Source organism: Bubalus kerabau, chromosome 4, assembly GCF_029407905.1.
Source record: "Bubalus kerabau isolate K-KA32 ecotype Philippines breed swamp buffalo chromosome 4, PCC_UOA_SB_1v2, whole genome shotgun sequence".
Taxonomy (NCBI): domain Eukaryota; kingdom Metazoa; phylum Chordata; class Mammalia; order Artiodactyla; family Bovidae; genus Bubalus; species Bubalus kerabau.
Genome location: NC_073627.1, coordinates 15,009,588 through 15,029,303, shown reverse-complemented (window position 1 = coordinate 15,029,303; position 19,716 = coordinate 15,009,588). Strand labels below are relative to the sequence as shown.

The 19,716-nt window shown below is 38.5% G+C and overlaps 1 protein-coding gene across 5 annotated transcripts; it reads right to left on the bottom strand.

Annotated features, from left to right (window-relative positions):
* Positions 1-471: 471 nt before the first annotated feature.
* On the bottom strand, positions 472-19,120 carry NOL11 (nucleolar protein 11). Of its 5 annotated transcripts, XM_055575487.1 has the most exons (19): positions 18,830-19,120; positions 14,613-14,726; positions 14,443-14,499; positions 13,152-13,300; positions 11,422-11,479; positions 10,965-11,109; positions 9,422-9,610; positions 7,991-8,067; positions 6,683-6,806; positions 6,093-6,181; positions 5,543-5,617; positions 4,912-5,096; positions 4,670-4,795; positions 4,176-4,385; positions 3,647-3,728; positions 2,802-2,894; positions 1,080-1,187; positions 903-935; positions 472-796 (listed from the first exon to the last, which is right to left on the bottom strand). In XM_055575487.1, exons 1-19 carry the CDS (start codon positions 18,968-18,970, stop codon positions 731-733), a joined length of 2,121 nt encoding a protein of 706 aa, XP_055431462.1. In that variant the 5' UTR covers positions 18,971-19,120; the 3' UTR covers positions 472-730. The 5 variants fall into 5 exon arrangements, with proteins under 5 accessions (XP_055431462.1, XP_055431460.1, XP_055431461.1 ...); XM_055575485.1 differs by having other exon boundaries at positions 472-935; positions 18,830-19,118; XM_055575486.1 differs by having other exon boundaries at positions 472-935; positions 3,647-3,725; positions 18,830-19,117.
* Between the last annotated feature and the right edge of the window lie 596 nt (positions 19,121-19,716).

Genomic DNA, 19,716 nt, shown 5'->3' with positions numbered 1-19,716 from the left:
GTGCACAGGCTTTCTCTAGTTCTAGAGTGTGGGCTTCTGCTTGCTGTGGAGCGTGGGCTCTAGGGCGCATGGGCTTCAGCAGTTGTGGCATGAGCCTGTGGCTCACAGGCTCTAGAGCGTGGGCTCAGTAGCTTTGGTACACCAGCTTAGGTGCTCTGTGGCACGTGGGATCTTCCTGGACCAGGGATCAAACCCATGTCCCCTGCATTGTATCACCAGGGAAGTCCAAAATATTCAATATAACCAAAATCAGCATCTAATCACAGAGGTAATGTGAGGGATAACGTTCAAGTCCTAGATACGTAAGGTGGTACAACTAGGTAAAGAACTGGAGAAGATGGCAGGAGATAAGTGCATGTGTGTACAAGGCCCCTCCCCAGCCTGCCCACGGAACTGCCTTCTTCTCTCCACCATGAATGCAGATGAGGCGAGACAGCTTCTGACTCTGATAAAACTGTATTTTTCCTAGAATTACTGTTTCTCCAATGGTGATTTTTTTTATTAAAAGAACTATTCAAACAGGTGGTAAGAAATTAAACTTTTATCAATACACAAATAAGTTTACTTAAAAGCAGCTCAGTTCCGTATTTTAAAAAGTTTCAGGATCTCACCCCGCCAATGTCCATAACCTAGAAGAGGCTCTCGTGAAACCTGAAGCCCCGCCTAAGAGCATCAGCCAGTGATGGTCTAGGTGCTTTCACATGCATCTGTCTTGTCATCGAAGAGAGAGTCAAAAAAACACATCTCTTGCCTGGCTGAGGAGGAAGAATCCACAAAAAAGAGCTTCATAAAACGTCTATGAAGGGAAACGAGTAACATCAGAAGAGTTCCAGCACTTCAATTGAGTATAATTCTCTATTATTCTTTTCTTGATTTAATTTCTGTAGCTCACGAAAACTTACTTCAATCTTGTTGAGCTCGGAACAAATGCTTATCTAAAGAAAAAAATTCCAAAATAAATTTTTACCATAACTTGACAAATAAACCCTCCACAATTACTTAGAGCTATTCCAAGAAAAACTAATAATAATGCTTCTTGGTTACAAACAGAATTCAGTATATATAAAATAGTTACATACCTGGGATTTCACAAATTTGTAAAGACTTAACAGTAGCCTTTTTGCTTCTGGTATCATTACCACAACAGTAAAATTAGCATCCAGAAGTAGACATATCCAATCCATAATCTGAAGATAAACAGTTAAAAGGGAAGTTAAGATTTTACAAAGTCTATGATTATATCAAGCAGTTATAAGAAAAATAAGCTTTCTTTACAGAAGTCTGAACCTTTTAGTTTAGAGATGAAGGAATTTCTAAGCAATCTAAAAAGGCTCTTTTCTGCTTTCATATTTACCATTTTATAAGCATAATTGTGTCTTTTTCATCAGATAAGTCAGTAAAAAGAAAGCCACAGTGATATTTAATCCTAGGGAGAGTGAGCATATTTTACTTAAAAAATTTTTTTGATTTAACTACTGGCAGCTATAAAAAAAGAACCCATTCATCTCCTATTCTGAAATATACTACATACATTATGACGCAAAAACAGGGTGTCATGTATTATAGACGAATGGCCAAGAACTAAAATAAAATTACTTTATACTTACTTAAGTATCCTACATCCTCAAATGGTGGTGTTAACATGAAAATATCTTTCATGAAAAAGCATTAAGGACATCAATTATCCATTTGCGGGAGGGGGGAAAGCAGATCCCTATATACCCTCTACATCAAAATAAATTTTATATGTATCAAAGAGTTAAACACAGAAAAAGAAAATAAATGTATTACAGAAAAACACACGGTGGCTATTTTTATACTCAGAGTAGGTAGGGCCTTAAACATGACACGGCCAAAAAGAAGCCACAAAGGAAAAGCTTAACAACTTTAACGGCATGAAAATTAAAAACTCATCTACGGTAGAAATGACATTAAAGAAAGTAAAAAGACAGTGATAGGAAATGAGTATTTGTAATACTTTGACAGAAACAGATGAGTATCTCAATATACAATAAATAACTTACAAGTTAAAATAAAAAGAAAATGCAATGGAAAAATGGACAAAGAATCTGATTAGGCAGTGCACAAAAAGAAGTATAAATGGGCAAGAACTGATGGTCTATCTTTCTCATTACCAAAGAAATGCAAATTAAAACACCCATCTGTTACCTACTGATTGGCCAAGAGTAAGGTCTCGGACCTTTGTGGCCATAGTACCTCTTGTCACAACACTTTGGAAAGGCAGCCTGGCATGCTCAAAACTAAAAATACACGTACCCTTTATCCAGTAATTTCACTAATGAGAATCAACCCAATAGGTGTTCTCTCATAATACGCAAGAATATCTGTATAAAGATGCTCACTGAAGGTTCATTTACAATAGCAAAAAACTGTTAACAATTTAAACGCTGATCAACAGGGGACTAACAAATTAAGATTTTCTATAAAATCAAATGGTGTGCAGGTATATATCTTGATCCACAAGATACACAAAGCGTAGTACTGAATGAAAAACCCAAACTGCAGAACAGCTTGCACCTTATGATCTAATTTACGTCAGAAAGATACAAGAAAGATAAGTTCGTGTAAAGACAGAAAATTTCTAGACTAAAAGCAACTCTGAGTATTACTTCTCTTTAAGAGGGACTAGGAATAGATTATTCAGAGGATACTTATTATCACCCTCTCCCAATGAAGGTGAGGAAATGCTTGAAAAGGGTCACAATAAAGAATCAGAAATTGAAGTTCTAAAGATCTATCATTCTTCCCAGCACCAGATCAAAGTAAAAAGATTATCTCACCTGGCTCAAGGTTGGAGGATGTGTTCCAGGAAGAGTCATTGTAGCATTTTCACTACACTTCAGATAAAGGAAATACAAATACTGGAGAAACAGCTGGGCAGACGGAAGAGGACAATCACTTTCACAGAAAAATTTTCTCTATAAAAAGCTAACAAAGAGACTGCAAAGAATTTTAAGAGGCTACTGAAATTAACTGTACATCAAACAAATATGCTATAGACATCAAGGACACAAAAAACAAATCGAACACACTTTCTGCCATCAAAGAGGAGTTCATTTGGTTTGGGAGAGGTGGGTGAAGAGCTTATTTTGTTTGCAAATAATAAGCAGAGAAGAGAGACTCCTTCTCTGGGCAATTCCTTTTAGTTTCTGTGCTGTGCTTGCTGTGCTTAGTCGCTCAGTTGTGTGCGACTCTTTGCAACCCCACAGACTGTAGCCCGCCAGGCTCCTCTGTCCATAGGGATTCTGCAGGCAAGAATACTGGAGTGGATTGCCATTCCCTTCTCCAGGCGATCTTTCCAACCCTGGAATCGAACCCAGGTCTTCCATATTCCAGGCGTATTCTTTACTATCTGGGCCACCAGGGAAGTCCTTTTAGTTTCTACTCAACTGTAACTTAGATGGATGAACCTGGACTTCCAGTTTGGCACCCGGATCACGTCAAACTCTGCCTCTTCCAGATCACTCTAGTCTCCTAGGCACAATTTTTCACCTTGAGGGCTGGGAAACCTCTTACTCAGATGAAAAAACTCTACAACCTTTTGAATGCTCTAAAAGCTGGGTACTGTTAAGCAGCAACATTTAAAACAGAAATAAAATCCTGTATGATCTGTAAGAACACTCACAGTGCTGTGCTGTGCTGGGATGTCCTTCAAATGAGGCAGAAGAAACGTCTCACTGTATGCTGAGTGAAGAACTGCATTTCTACTTAGCAATAAAGGAAAATCTTCAACAAATAAAGGCTTTTCAACTGAAATTACGAGTAACTCTCTTCCCCACTGACATTTTTTCTAAATGGATACAAAAGTTCTACTTTTCCAGAAGAGCTCTATCACGGAACATTCTCATCACTAGAGATCATCTCGTATGCTTCGCTATTATAAATAACTGGTATTTATTCAGTATGATAATTTTTAGAACTGACAAAGCTTCTATCTTAGTACAGCTTCTTAAATAAGAAGGTTTAAGTAAGTTGTTTAAACACAACATTGAATGGAATCCATTTTCAAGCAGAATCTGAAAAAAAAAAAAAAGAAAAAGAAAGAAAGAAAAAAAACCCCACCTTAAACTATCTAATTAGCCCTTAGTTTTTGCTTGGTATTGATTCCATTCCTGGGAAAAAGACGATACAAGGGAAAGCGTTTCAAAGGATACAGCAGCGCTGCTCTTCTCGGGGTAACGGGGCACGAGGCGCCCTCGCCTGCGCTGGCCTGAGCACAGCTGTCACGGCCACCTTCCTCAGGACTGAGGCCGTTCTGAAGACATGCAGTCTGTTCTTCCACTTCCCCACCTTGCACAGGATCCACACAGTCAGAAACTGACTCCATATTGATATCTGTGTCTTGAAGAGTGTCATCACCAATGCTATCACGTTAATTGAAAGCAGGAAATAAGTTTTATAAATACTTGAATTTACTGGCAAAATTTTCATTGTCAAAGTTTTAGAAGTCAAAAAATACAATAGACTGGAAAAGCAGTGAAAGGGAATTCTGCAGGGACCCAGTGGTTAGGATGCCATGCTTCCGCTGCAGGAGGCACGGATTCCATCCCTGGTTGGCGAACTAAGATCCCTCATGCCACGTGGTGCGGCTAAAAAATAAGGGGGGGGGTGGGCAGTGAAAGAAAAGGAGCATCAGCTTCTAACTTACCTCAAGAAAACTTTTAAGCAAGCGCAGGTGACTGACTCAGGGATGTCAGGGAACTGCTGTAGGCAGAGTTGTAGGATCTGCACGTCGGTCTTTTCTAAGGCAAACTCCATCAAGCCAGGGCACAGGCTAGGACCAAAAACATGAATTACTTTTATATATTAAGGAACTCTCAACTGCAAATAATTTACAAGGCTTTTTCAGAGTATGAAAATCAGAACTGTAAAAACCACAGAAATATTTACCTGTAAGAAAGCACGTGCGTTTGGACAAGCTGCATCAGACAGTTGCGGGGATAAAATGTTGGCTCCGCTTTACATCTTCCCAGAAGTCCTACTATCACATCCCCAATAATGGTATGCAAGTCAGGGGTCCGCGTAGTAGCCAAAAACTTACGTAGTTCTACTTCGATATGTTTTTCTGAATCTTTCTGGAAGGGCAAAAGTAAACAGTTTAATATGGTACCAATTAATAAATGTCACTCTGTACTTGAAAGTTCCTAGCTCAGCATTTTCTTAAATCACTAACAGCATTCATGTATTCTTGTGAAACTGGAGTTGATATGACAATTTACTGCACAAAGACAAAATGCAAAGAAAAAAACAAAAACCACAAGGATTTAGACATCAAAACTTCTAAAAAACTAAATCACAAACATTCAATGCAAAATTGAATGAGATACAAGGCCACCACCATCACATTAAACTCACAAAATGCTTGGTGCGAGTCAAAGTATCACTTTGACAACCTCAACATACCAGACAAATATTAGCCATAGCTCTAAAAATGATCACAAAAGGAAGACAGATAAAAAGTACATGGCATTTCTTTTAACCATGAATTGATTTTCCATATTTCTAATATTTTAAAATTTACCTGTATGGTTGCTAAGAGTTGTGTGGAGGCAGGAACCTCTGGCTGTACACTCACTTCAACTTTTCTTCTCCTTAACTGGAATTCAGTAAATTGATTAGGATCTCAAAAATGATACAAAAGATCCAATAGACATTTAGAAGAAAATAAATGTCCCAGACACTGGGACACTTTTGCTCTAATCACAAACTTTTTTAGGGTTTAGTTTTCTTAAAGTGAAAAGTGGGTCTATTTCAAATTTTAACTTAAATATCTTGAAGAGTTTAAGGTTTTCATTTTTTAATAAATAAAATAAAATCAGTATGCTCAGGAAGGTATTATTACTAATTGCAAATTGGTCTGTTTTTACAGTTGGGTCTTATACACATGCCTAAAAAACTACTAGATGACATGTCATTTTTTAATAAGGGCTGTTAGGGTTCAAGCTTCAAATCACCCCATCATTAAGAGCAAGCTGTAAGAAACTAGTACAGATATCAATTATTAAAATAATTCAGCCTTTTCTGGTTTTTAACATTTGTACTAAGATTTCTATTTAAACTACCAAACTTACAATTCTCTTTGACTGCTCTGAGTTCTGAGATCCAAGTCCACATCCCTGTGATGTTTCCCAGTTTACAAAATGAGGTGTGGCATGAGTGCCTAAGAAAATACAAAACACAATTTCTGGAATTTTTTGACCTATTGATATTTATTCAGCCAATCAATCAAAGAACACTGAAAAAACAACCACTCCGGCACAATCCAAGAGAGGCTTTATAGTCCATTTCATTCTACCAATAACAGATCAGTAAATGGTAATATCCTAAAGGCCATGTGCCCACCGACATTAAGCCGACAGATGAGGCTACTGATAAACCAGGGAGGAAAAGGCATCACTGATTTTGTCTGCAGGACTTTCCCATTACCCCTAAAGTCAGAACACTGCTGTTTAAAACACAGTGTAGCTCTTTCGCCTGCAGCATATCTGCAACGTGGACTGTTCGCAAGGTAGCTTCCTAGACCAATGACATCTGAATGAACAGTGGCAACTTTCAACATTAAGAAGAGATTATGCAAACTGATAGCTGTGAAAACCTACATATCAAACTATGAGTTTATACGATGGTCTTTAGTTAATAAAACAAACATTTAAGTTCCTACCTGGATCTTGACTATGTTTGAGTTTTCCAAGAGCACCTGCTAATGATGACACTTCACACTTGAATGGAATTACAGTTAGAAATTTTCCATGTAGCATGAACAGATTTTCCCCATAATACCAGAGCTACAAAAAAAGAAGTTATCAAAAATATAAGAAACCCTTTTTCTAAGATCTGATTCAACAGAGCCATATAACGTAAAACAGTAACTTGTGGTGTAAGGAATCTTAATATGACAGAAAAGGATAAGGCAAAGGTAAGCAACTTTCTAGAATAATCTCACACGTTCAATTCATTAATTAAGGTAGGTTTACAAAGCTCTTATTTTTGCCCATGTGTGAATAGAGCATAATTTAGAGAATATTTTCTTTCAACTCATAAAAATCTGATTAATACATATATTTAAAACAAATCAATTGTTTAAAATAAATATTGTCACTACTACACATCTGTTAACATGAAACTCACAAAGGCTACTATAACATAAGCAAACTGTTTTGATGTACTAAAAAGAAAAAAGTAGAATTTAATATTATTTCTATCTCATGATCTCAGTTATAAAATTGTAAAAATGAGACAGGTATAAGAATAAAAAGCTCACATGAAATCAAAAGTGAAGTCTGGAAAAAAAAAGTGAAGTCTGTTAAAACAGCAGAAGTGTGAAGTGTTAATTCTGTTTAAATATAAATTAGCATTCTTTGCTGAGAAATCTAGTCTCCTTATCCTCTACTTACAATCAACAATGTCCTATATCTTGATTTTCATATATCTTATATCTTGATTTGAGTGAATATCCATTCACTGGGCAACCAGTACTTATTGAGCACCTGTTAGGCACTGGAGATATGATGAAGAACAAGAAAGACAGGGACCCTTGCCTCAGATAATTTAGTCTGGTCAGCTTAAGCTTTAATTCTTTTAAGTATTCTTATGTAATTCCATGATATGTTTAACATGTAATTTAAAAGACTAATTTATTAGGCAAAGTAACAGCCCTTAGATATAGTTCAAAATATGAAAGCAAAAGATCAAACAAAAGTGAGATTAAAAAGTTTTATTAACTAGGTAATTCTTCTCTCCTGATCTAAAATTAGCTTCTAATTTATCTTTTGAAAGTGACAAATGTAAGGAAACTGTTAAAACAATAGCCAAATTAAGTATAATCTTGTAGGTAGAAAATAAAATATTTCTTATTTTAATCAAAAACTGACAAATATTTAGATCTGTAGAGGTCTCTTCCCTTACAATATATTTAGCAAACACAAAAATAATTATATTAAAAAAAAAAGCCAAGGTGAAAAAAACTTACTTGTCCGCTGGTCCCTTGTGGTAACTCTTTTGAAGTCTGCAGCGTTTGAAATTTTGTATTCCATACAGAGAGGCATTCTATAAAGTAAGACATACAAATTCCAAAGTTTTCCAAGTATAAGTATATGATGCTGGGTGGGGGGTGGGGTTGGTGGAGAAGGCGGAAAGTTATAGTTAAACACAAAAGTCTTACTTTAGTAAGTATAAAAACGAGTAATGAAGATAGAAAATCAAAGATGTGAGATCTCATGGTAAGAAGTGGACACGTGCAGGGAGGGGGTATATGGGAATCTGTGTATCCTTCCTTCAATTTTGCTGTGAGCATTAAACTGCTCTAAGAAAAAAATTTTTTTAATTAATTTTCTAGTGAAGTATACTTGCTGTACAATATTATATGAGTTACAGGTGTACAATATAGTGATTCACTATTTAGTTATTATAAAACACTGGCTATATTCCCATGTTGTACAACACATTCTTGTAGGTTATGTTACACATAGTACTTTGTACCTCTTACTCCCCTACCCGGTTCTGCCTGCTCCCCCTTTCCCCGCAGGCAACCACTAGTTTGTTCTCTATCTGTGACTCTGCTTCCTTTATCTTCACTAGTTTGTTGTACTTCTTAGATTTCACATTAAGTGATGTCATACAGTATTTGTCTGACTTATTTCATTAATGCCCTCCCATTCCATCCACGTTGCTGTGAATGGCAAAATTTTCATTCTTTTTAATGGCTGAGTAGTATTTCATTGTGTGTATATATGCATATGTATATACACATATGTGTATATATGTATATACACACACATATCACTTCTTTATCTACTCACCTGTTGACAGACACTTAGGTTGCTTTCGTATCTTGGCAACTGTAAATAATGCTTCTATGAACATTTGGGTCCAAGTTTTTTTCTGAACTAGTTTTTGCTTTTTTTGGATATATACCTAGGAGTGGAACTGCTGGGTCATATGGTAGTTCTACTTTTAGCTTTTTTGAGAAATTCCCTACTGTTTTCCACAGGGGCTGCATCAATTTACATTCTTACCAACAGAGTACGAGGCTTCCCTTTTCTCCACATCCCTGCTAACATGTGTTATCTGATGACAGGTCTGAGGTGGTATCTCACTGCGATTTTGGTTTGCATTTCCTGATGATAGCAATGCTGAGCATCTTTTCATGTGCATACTGGCTATCTGCATTTTTTTCTTTGGAAAAATGTCTATTCAGGTAGTGAGTGATATGAGGAAATGTTTTAGAGAAATTGCTCAAGGTAAGATGAAGTCAAAGACCTATTTAAGAATTAAGAGGCTACAGTGGGAAAGAGAATGATTTTGGGTGGTAATAAATAAATGAAAAAGAAAGAGGAGACTAAAAGGTACACTTTGATGGAAAAAATCCAAAGGACTTCTTAACTGATTGAATTTCAGTTACCCTTAGAAGCTGGAAGTGGTGCTCCCAAGACTGCTATGTGATCTTGATCCAGGATGGTGAGTGCAACACCATTTCGAGCACTGCCAGACACCACAGACTTGAGCAACTGTGACTGAACTAACCTCTGATTTTTTTCTGGTTCATTCGGATGTATTGGTATCAAGGTTTCATATACACATCCATCAGAGCCTGTTGAAAACAAGTATTTATTGCTCATTATTGGATAAGGATAGTTCTATACCTATTATAGCTAAATGTACTAAGTTGTTTATAAGATTTTACCAATTTGATAGAGGATTTAACCAGAAAAATAAACAAATGTAACAATGCATTACTCTATAGTTTCCTATAAAGATTATACTACAAACTTAAAGTTTAGGAAGAAGAAATATTAAAAATCTCAGTAAGAAATGGCATAATACCCTGAAATGAAAATTTTAAGTATCTGTAATAACTTAAAATGAGGACACAGCCACAAATATAGACAATCTAGTCAATAAATGGCTACATCTCTTATAAGAAATTAATTAGCATTCTGAAATAACATTACATTTCTTATTACTCCATCACTCTGAAAACCCTATAAAATTGGCTGGGTTTTGCAGGTCAGCTGTTGGCGATTTCCCATGGTTCTAGCTATGTTATATGAAGATTTTATGACCCTTTGGTTCAGACTCCTTTACTTCAATGTTCAAAAGCTGAAACATAAGTCACAAACTTTTGTTCAACAATAAATATGTCCTATAAGCCAAACTTTAGGAAAACTTGTCCCTCTTAAGCAAAGGTAGTAAGCAGATTCCAACGATCCTCTAGACATGACAAATGATAGGAGCCTTTTTCTTAACAGCCAATGTAAAAATCTGCACATTGAAAAACTTCACGAAGATTTGAAATTGTGATAATAGGAAATGCTTCCTAAAAACTGCTCTTGTTTCTTCCCCCCCTTAACCTTCTCAAAACAACTTCAAAAGAAGCCATAAAGGATGCGGATGGAGAGAATTATTGCAAAGGCATTTTCCCCCCTAGATACAAGACTGAGATTAAACTTTAGAGGATAAGGTAAAGGTAAATTCCAAAGCAATAAAAAAAACAACAACAGAAACTGTAAAATGCAGGCTGATCCAATACTGCTGTTAGTGCCCTTTTGTCTCTATCACTGTTCAAAGACGGGCACACTATACCGTAAGGCTGGAAAAGAGAAAATGGGAGTACCAACCTTAGGTACTAATTACAATATATCAAAACACCTGGACTTACCATAAAACGTGATTTACCCTTTTTTATTGGTGTTTTATTATTACTTATTGCTTATGATAAATTTTAAGACATAAAAATTACCTGCAGAGAACTACTGACTTGCAGAGAACTATGACTACACGTGGCAAACTGCAAAAAGTGAGGGCATAAATGCTTGTTAAAAAGCATGGAAAGGCAAGTACTGCAATAGAAAACTGTAAAATCCGATGACTCTAACTTAAAAGGAAAATATTATCCTGCAATATACTTTTATTTATAAACTCCGAAAGTTTAAAGAAATACTTACTTAATGACATTAGAGAGATGAATTTCCGACCTACAGATGTACTAAAACTCTGTATAACACATTTTTCTTCTTGACCAAGTAAAAGTGTGTATTTGCTTAGGATACGTGAGTTAAACTTTTGTACATAAACAAAGTAGTTTCCATGCTGCAAAAAAAAAAAAAAGAGGTTATTTTATTTTAAAAATATTCCCATTTTTACCAACTACATTTAAATGTTGAGACCAGTTGTTGTCCCACTGTAATTACTTTAATGAATGCTTAAAATCCTCTTCTCCAACTAAATCTTAGACATTATAAAAATGTTTAATTCAGGCATAGAAATAATGATCACTATAGGCTTTTTAGTATTTTAAAGATATCAAAGTCTTCTGAAAGAAATACCGAAGTCCAATTTTAGTTTTAAAACTCATACTCTGAAATGTCACAAAATAGGCTGGGAATGAAAGATATCACTTACTTTTTCTGTAATGAAAATTAGCACAGGATGCCTAAATACCATGAAAAACTTTGTCCACCTAAAAAAAAGAAAAATTATAAAATGCCAAATCACCAGGTGAGAGAAACACATCTTCATCTAAATTTAAGAGTTTTTTTTTTTTTATTAAATAGTTTCCAGAGCCAGAGAGAGAGCAGAATACATTTAATTCGGTGTTTCAAAATATCTACCACAGGAACCCAGGAGGCATTCCTCTGTTAATCATCCCTGGATTAAATCAAGTTGCCAATGCTCCCAGAGCTTTAAAGATAATAGCATGAATTAAAGGTGTATGAGACCAGATGCAATGTTTTCTCAAACTTTTCTGACCTGTCTCGTTTTTTCAGGGTCATTTTGAGGACTGGTGTTATCAGGAAAATATTAGCATCTCACCTGTCTTTTTCAAGTGACGTTGGGAACTGAAGCACAGGGAGGGTAACAGCCTGAAACCAAAGTTGCACAACCATCTTCTGGCAAAGTGGGGATTAGAACCCAGATTCTCTACCTGTATCTTTTTTTTTTTTATGGGGGGGGGGGGGGTGCGGGTAGGCCTGTGCTGCAAGCCTTGTGGGATCTTAGTTTTCCCACCAAGGATTGAACCTGGGCCCACAGCAGTGAAAGCATGGAGTCCTAACCACTGGACCGCCATATAATTCCTTTTACCTGTATCTTTTCCCCTAAAGATTTCCTCCAAATACAGTTGCTGACACTTCAGAGGCATTCATTAGCTCTAAGATTCCCTGATAGCTCAGTTGGTAAAGAATCTGCTTGCAATGCAGGAGACCCTGGTTTGATCCCTGGGTCAGGAAGATCCACTGGAAAGGGGATAGGCTACCCACTCCAGTATTCTTGGGCTTCCCTTGTGGCTCAGCTGGTAAAGAATCTGCCCGCAATGCGGGAGACCTGGGTTCGATCCCTGGGTTGGGAAGATCCCCTGGAGAAGAGAAAGGCTAATCACTCCAGTATGCTGGCCTAGAGAATTCCATGGACAGTCCATGGGGTCACAAAGAGTCGGACATGACTGAACGACTTAAAAAAAAAAAAAAAAAGATATAACTGGTCAGGATCCACACCGTTCACTGACTACATACAAGTCTTTGCTTGGAGTTTTAGATATTTAGTTTGTATCAGGTGTACCTGGAGGGGCAGCAAGTTAATAAAACAAGAAATGTGATGAAAGAATGGGGATTGGAAAGATATGAAATCAGGACATTTCCTTCTATCATTTGAGTGAGTAATTTTCCCAGTTTTATCCCAGAATTGGGACAAGAGGAGGTTCCAAAGCACTATTGTGATTCCACTAACAACAAGCTGCCCATTTCTTCAAGGGAATGGGCTGACCTTGCAGTCAGGGCTATATGACGGAAGATTCCAGTCTTGCGGGATTACTCACTTCAAGTTCAAATAACTGACTGACCAGTTGTGTCATTAGGACAGGACTCATTTGGCCCGAGATTCCTCAATCGCTATCACACCAAAGGCTTTTGGAGGATGTCATTCTGGCTAAGGTTCTACAGATGGTTTTTGGCAAGTTTTTTTTGTTGTTGGTTTTTTTTTTTAATTTAAAAAAAATTTTGGCTGTGCCCCAAGGTTTGTGGGATCTTAGTTCCCCAACCAGTGATCGAACTCTTGCCTCCTGCATTGGAAGCTGTGAGTCTGGAATCCCCAGTGTGCATTTTCTTTTGGTAAAAATTATAAGTATTGGAACGTACTTAATCACTTCTTCATCAGAGATAACAGTTTCAATTTTCTGCTGGGGCTCTGCAAGCAAAGCTTCTAAACCACGAACTGCACCTTCTTTGAACAGCACCAAGGGTTCTGTTCCCTGTATTGAATGTATTCTATACACCTCAGCCGACAACTAGAAGAACATAAAAACATTTAAATTTTTATTACAATGCAATTGCCACCTAAGAGAATAAGGACAGTTAGAGAAGGCTTATCTTTAAGGTACTGATTTATTCTCATTTTGATTCACTTTTGTTTATGGTTCCAAAGTCAAATCTACAACATACAGTACATTTAGAAGTCTAACTTTTGCTCCCATACTCTCTATTCTCTCCCCTGCTCCCCCCATAAGTAATCACTTGTATTCATTTTTGGTTTATCTTTCCATTATAAATACTGGAGGTTAGGCCACAAGCTGGGTCTCTCAAAATTGGAGGCAAGGAGAAGTACAAACCAAATCATTAATGTAGAGTTATAAGTGGTTCTGGTGTTAGAAAAAGACAGATGCCATACATAAATACATGCACGATGTAAAAAACTGACCTGTAAGCCCAAAATACCATATGGGGGATTAAAAAAAAAAAAAAAAAAGTTGTGTAAAATTCAGGGTCATGTTACTGCAGGGTAAACAAAAAGACTGGCGCCAGCAGGCAGCACACGTAGCTAGCTAGAAGTTTCAAGGGTCCAGGTGACAACTGCCATTTTAACGGTATCAGCTCCATTGTGAACCATTTCTAAAATGTGCCAATTATATTGAGAATTAGACACTTAAAACCAGAATGAGCTTTTGAGATTAACATAGTTAAAGATCGTCATTTTATAAGAAAAAGTTAATTAACATACTGAAGGGTCATTTGGAGAAAAGGCACAGTTAGTTGATCATGGTGCTTTTTCATTCGATTATGTGCCACTCTTAAAATGTATAACTGCATGAAACTTGCAGAGTCTGTTCTACCTATTTCAAGAAAGGGATCAAGTTCATTTGTTCTTGCAAGGGACACACCACAAACATTTAAGTGCATGGAAATAACTATAAATGTGTCATTCGTTAATTATTTAAATTACTTCAGTATCATATGAAAATAACGCATAACATTTTCTAACATACTCAAATTGAGACATTTTACCAAGATATACTGTACCATAAATAGAATGAAAAATTGATTATAACATTCATGTCATGTTCACAGACCCTTTAAGATTAATAACTGCCACATTACAAATAATTCCATCTCACCAATAAACTAAATAAGTATGTTGGATCCAAAGACTTACTGTTGCTTTAAATACTTTATCCAGGTTGACGTCTTCATTATTCCATATTCTCAAGACCTTAAATTAAAACATACAATTTAAAAAAGCATTCCAATATCCACTTACATACAACATGAACAGTTAATAAATCAACATTTGATTTGTTTATATATATAGTTTTGAAAACTCACCTTATTATCATGTACAACAATATACTCGCCAGTTTGAAAGTTGCACACAGCTGGACATGTTATAATCTGCCCTTGTTTCACTGACCAGCTCCCCAAGGGTTTCTGATCAGAAACCTAATGAAATGAACATACGATATTTAAAAAGTCAGCTTCAGATTTTAAAGCAATTAAATTTACAATAGAAACAAAAGAAAAAATCATTAGAATGATAGCATTTAATAAAGCTCCTAAATTAAAAAATAAGAAGACAAATACTATATGGATTCCACTTAAACAGAAAGTAGAATGATGGTTGTCTGGGGTTGGCAGAATTGGAAATTTAATGGGAGTTTAATGGGTATAGAGTTTCAGTTGTCAGATGAAAAGAGTTCTGAAGACGGATGGTAATGACAATTGTACAATGAGAATGCATAACCTGAACTGTACACTTGTAGTCATTAGGTTATTAAATTTTGTTATGTGTATTTTACCACACTTTAAAAAGTACTTAAATTGAAAATATTAGTTTCCAAAATGCAAAATTAGTAACAACACACTTTGATAATGAACAATATTAGTACATTAAAAAAAAATTGATTCCATTGTGTTCTTGGAACAGAGGCATGAGAAACAAAGTAAGGATAGCTGGAATAATGCCAATTCCAATCAGCCACTCCACTCCTATGCAAAACTACAAAAGGTCCCCTTGACAGCCAGGCAAAAACCAATGGTATCAACAGAAGCATCAGAAAAACAGTATAGGGAACTGTTGGCAACCTGTTCCCCAAACTTCAAAGCAGGCAGCTAGCTTTCTTTTTAAATTGAGGTAAAATTGCTGCACAATATTATATAAGTTACAGGTATACAATATAGTAATTAGCAATTTAAAGGCTGTACTCCACTTAACAGTTATTATAAAACACTGGCTATATTTCCCACGTTGTACAATCTATCCCTGCAGTTTATTTTATACAGAACAGTTTTCTCTCTTACCCCTCCCCACCCCTATTGGCCCTCCTCCCTTCCCTCTCCCCGCTGGTCACCTCTCGTTTGTTCTCTGCATCTGCGTCTGCTTCTTTTGTTATCATCACTAGTTTGTTGTAGTTTTCAGAACCTAGTGCTATCAGATTGCATTTGCCTTTCTCTGTCTGATTTATTTCACTTAATAAAATGCCCCCAAGTCCATCCACGTTGCTATGTGCTGGGCTTCCCAAGTGGGGCTAGTGGGTAAAGAATCCACCTGCCAAGGTAGGAGACGTAAGAGACACAGATTCCCCCTTGGGTTGGGATGATTCCCTGGAGGAGGGCACACAACCCACTTTAGTATTCTTGCCTGGAGAATCCTATGGACAGAGGAGCCTGTTTTTTGGCTACAAATGGCAAAATACTGTTTTTTATGACTGAACATTATTCCATTGTGTTTGTGTATGTATGTATAAACACACTTCTTTATCCATTCATCTGTTTATGGATCCTGAGGATGTTTCCTTACTTTGGCAATTGTAAAAATGCTGCTGCTATATACACCGGGGTGCATGTATCTTTTTGTATTAGTGTTTTTGGGGTTTTTTAGATAAATAGCCAGGGGTGAAACTGCTGGGTCATATAGCTATTCTATTTTTCAGTTTTTTGAGAAATCTCCATACTGTTTTTTTGAGAAATTTCCAGCAAATTTGGAAAAAACAGCAGTGGCCACAGGACTGGAAAAGGTTTTCATTCCAATCCCAAAGAAGGGCAATGCCAAAAAATGTCCAAACTACCACACAATTGCACTCATTTCACATGCTAGCAAGGTAATGCTCAAACTTCTCCAAGCTAGGCTTCAACAGTACATGAACTGAGAGCACCCAGATTCAAACTGGATTTAGAAAAGGCAGAGGTACCAGAGACCAAACTGCCAATATCTGCTGGATCATCGAAAAAGCAAGAGAGTTCCAGAAAAACACCTACTTCTGCTTCATTGACTACATCAAAGCCTTTCACTGTGGACCACAACAAACTGGAAAATTCTTAAAGAGATGGGAATACCGGACCACCTTACCTGCCTCCTGAGAAACCTGTATGCCAGTCAAGAAGCAACAGTTAGAACTAGACACGGAACAACAGACTGGTTCCAAATTGGGAAAGGAGCACGTCAAGGCTGTATATTGTCACCCTGGTTATTTAACTTCTATGCAGAGTACATCATGAGAAACACTGGGCTGGAAGAAGCACAAGCTGGAATTAAGATTGTCGGGAGAAATATCAATAACCTCAGATATGCAGATGACACCACTCTTATGGCAGAAAGTGAAGAGGAACTAAAAAGCCTCTTGATGAAAGTGAAAGAGGAGGGTGGAAAAGCTGGCTTAAAGCTCAACATTCAGAAAACGAAGATCATGGCATCCAGTCTCATCACTTCATGGCAAATAGATGGGAAACAATGGAAACGGTGACAGATTTTATTTTCTTGGGCTTCAAAATCACTGCAGAGGGTGACTGCAGCCGTGAAATTAAAAGATACTTGCTCCTTTGAAGAAAAGTTATGACCAACCTAGACAGTATATTAAAAAGCAAAAACATTATTTTGCTGACAAAGTTCATATGGTCAAAGCTATGGTTTTTCCAGCAGTTACGTATGGATGTGAGAATTGGGCCATCAAGATGGCTGAGCTCAGAAGAATTGATGCTTTTGAACTGTGATGTTGGAGAGAGCTTTTGAGAGTCCCTTGGACTACAAGGAGATCAAACCAGTCAATCCTAAAGGAAATCAACCCTGAATATTCATTGGAAGGACTGATGCTGAAATTCCAATACCTTGGCCACCTGATGCTAAGAGCCAACTCATCAGAAAAGACCTTGATGCTGGAAAAGATTGAAGGCAGGAGGAGAAGGGGATGACAGAGGATGGGGTGGCTGAATGGCATCACTGACTCAATGGACATGAGTCTGAGCAAGCTCCAGGAGATGGCGAAGGACGGGGAAGCCTGGCGTGCTGCAGTCCATGGGGTCGCAAAGAATCAGACATGACTGAGCGAATGAATGACAACAAAACTTTCAGTTTTATGAGAACTCTCCATACTGTTTGTGTCAATTTACATTTCTCGGATACACGGGTTCTTTTTTCTCCACATCCTCGCCAACATTTACTGTGTTCTTTTTGATGACGACCATTCTGACAGATGCGAGGTGATATCTCATTGTGGTTTTGGTTCGCCTTTCTCTGATAATCAGCAATGTTGAGATAGCAAGCTTCTTAAAGACAGAGAAAACTATGTTCAGAAGCTCACATAAACACACTTTCTACACGACCACTAAAAGCAAAGTTTAGGTGTGCTTTAGTAACCTAGGCGAGCACTTTCCAGCCTTTTTGGCATCAGGGACTGGTTTCATGAAAGATGGTTATTCCACGGACTGGGGTGGGGGATAGTTTCGGGATGATTCTCATCAAGAGGGTGCAACCAGATCCCTGGCATGCACAGTTCAAGCTCCTTTGACAATCTAATGCCACCACTGATGTGACAGTAAGCAGAGCTCAGGCAGGAATGCCAGTGATGGGAAGCAGCTGTAAATACAGATGAAGCTTTGCCTGCTGGCTCACCTCCTGCTATGGAATCTGGTTCTCAACAGGCCACCAACCAGTCTGTGGCCCAGGGGTCGAGGACTGCCTGGGCTAGGCTGAAAAGGGGGCGGAGAGTGTAGCCTTCAAGGAAAGTAACCCAGAATTCACAGGGTGAACCATAGGTGGCAATCGACATGTCCCTCAGAATCAGGATTCCCACTAAGCTGCCCCCAAAGCAAAAAACCAAAACAAAACACCGACAAGACTTTCCTCCCTCATGAGCGGGTAAGAAGTGTAGTGATACACTGCTAAACCATTATTCTGGCAGTGACATCTCCCAACCAACCAATCTCCGTTCAACCCTTCAGCGGGCACCTGGGGTGACAGAGACCCCAGAAAGGGATACTTAGCAAGGCTATCTCCGGGAGATTCGAAGCGAAAATACAGGTTTCCTTTCCGAGTCTAGCCCACGTGCACGTAAACGCTCTGCCGCCTGCAACTCGGAAACACGCCTCTCTCTAAGGGAAAACAACCCAGTCAAGTTCTAGACCTCATTCAGCGTCCCGAAGAGGCCACGCCGGCTCTCCGACGAGTCCGCTGCACGAGCTCTTTCTGAAGTTGTGAGAAATGCGAGGTTCGGGCTCCGAACTCAAGGGACGAGACGGCAGCGGGGGCACTCCGATCCTAACGCTCTCACCTTATAGAGGATGACGGTCCTGCCGCTGTCCGTCACTAGAAACTGGTCGGTTTTGTCGCTCTGCTCCACTCCGAGGGGTCCGTCAGGCCCGGAACCCAGGGGTACCGCAGTCAACGTGAACCCTTCCTCCAGATCTGCCATTTTGGCCCAACTTACGGACGGCCTAGCGTTCCTCCCGGCAGGCTTCGCGCTTTCTCTCGCGAGAACTAGGAGGCCGGCTGGATCTAGCACTCGGAAACTGGGATACCTGTTCGCAGAGCCTGCGACCTCTGCCGGGCAGAGATCGCTAGCGGCGCTGAGAAAGGCGTCGGGTAGGCGGGGCCTGGAGTTTGGGTGAGGGCTCCGCCTCCCAGGCCACTCCACCGAGTCCCGGATGTACCGCTCTAAAAGGGAAACGCTGGGCGGGACGGGGAGGTCTTACCTGTTAGGAGCTTAATCCGCCGATCCATGTGCTTGAGGGACTGAAGGGTAGGGTAGGCGTGGCAAGTGGCAGAATATAAATAAAGTAAATCTTTTTAGTGGAAGTGAACTCTCTAGGAATTCCTACCACGGCTTCATGGAACGGTGTCTGCAAAGAAAAATATTTTTCTGTGCAGATTAACTATGGCTAACGTGCCGTGGGGTCGTGCTCAGTGTATCCCACTTTTCTGCGACCCAGGCTCCTGAACGTGGAATATTCCAGACAAGAATTCTGGAGTGGGTTGCCATTTCCTCCTCCAGGGGAATCTTCCTGACCCAGGGATCAAACCCGTGCCTCTATTCCACTCCTGTATTGGCAAGCAAGTTCTTTACCACTGCGCCACCTGGGAATCCCTGAAATAAAGAGCGCAATCGGTGCTCCTGGAGGCTTTCAACATCAAATATAAAGAGCCAGGCTGGAGAACAAT

Bases quoted from the DNA above. Each gene is read 5' to 3' on its own strand.
- NOL11 (XM_055575485.1), bottom strand. From the start codon at position 18,970: ATGGCAGATCTGGAGGAAGGGTTCACGTTGACTGCGGTACCCCTGGGT. The intron at 14,500-14,612 runs GTGAGTTTTCAA...TTTTAATTTAAG, and splicing joins TTGTTGTACATGATAATAAG to GTCTTGAGAATATGGAATAA. The intron at 6,182-6,682 runs GTAGGAACTTAA...GTATTTTCTTAG, and splicing joins CAAACATAGTCAAGATCCAG to GCACTCATGCCACACCTCAT.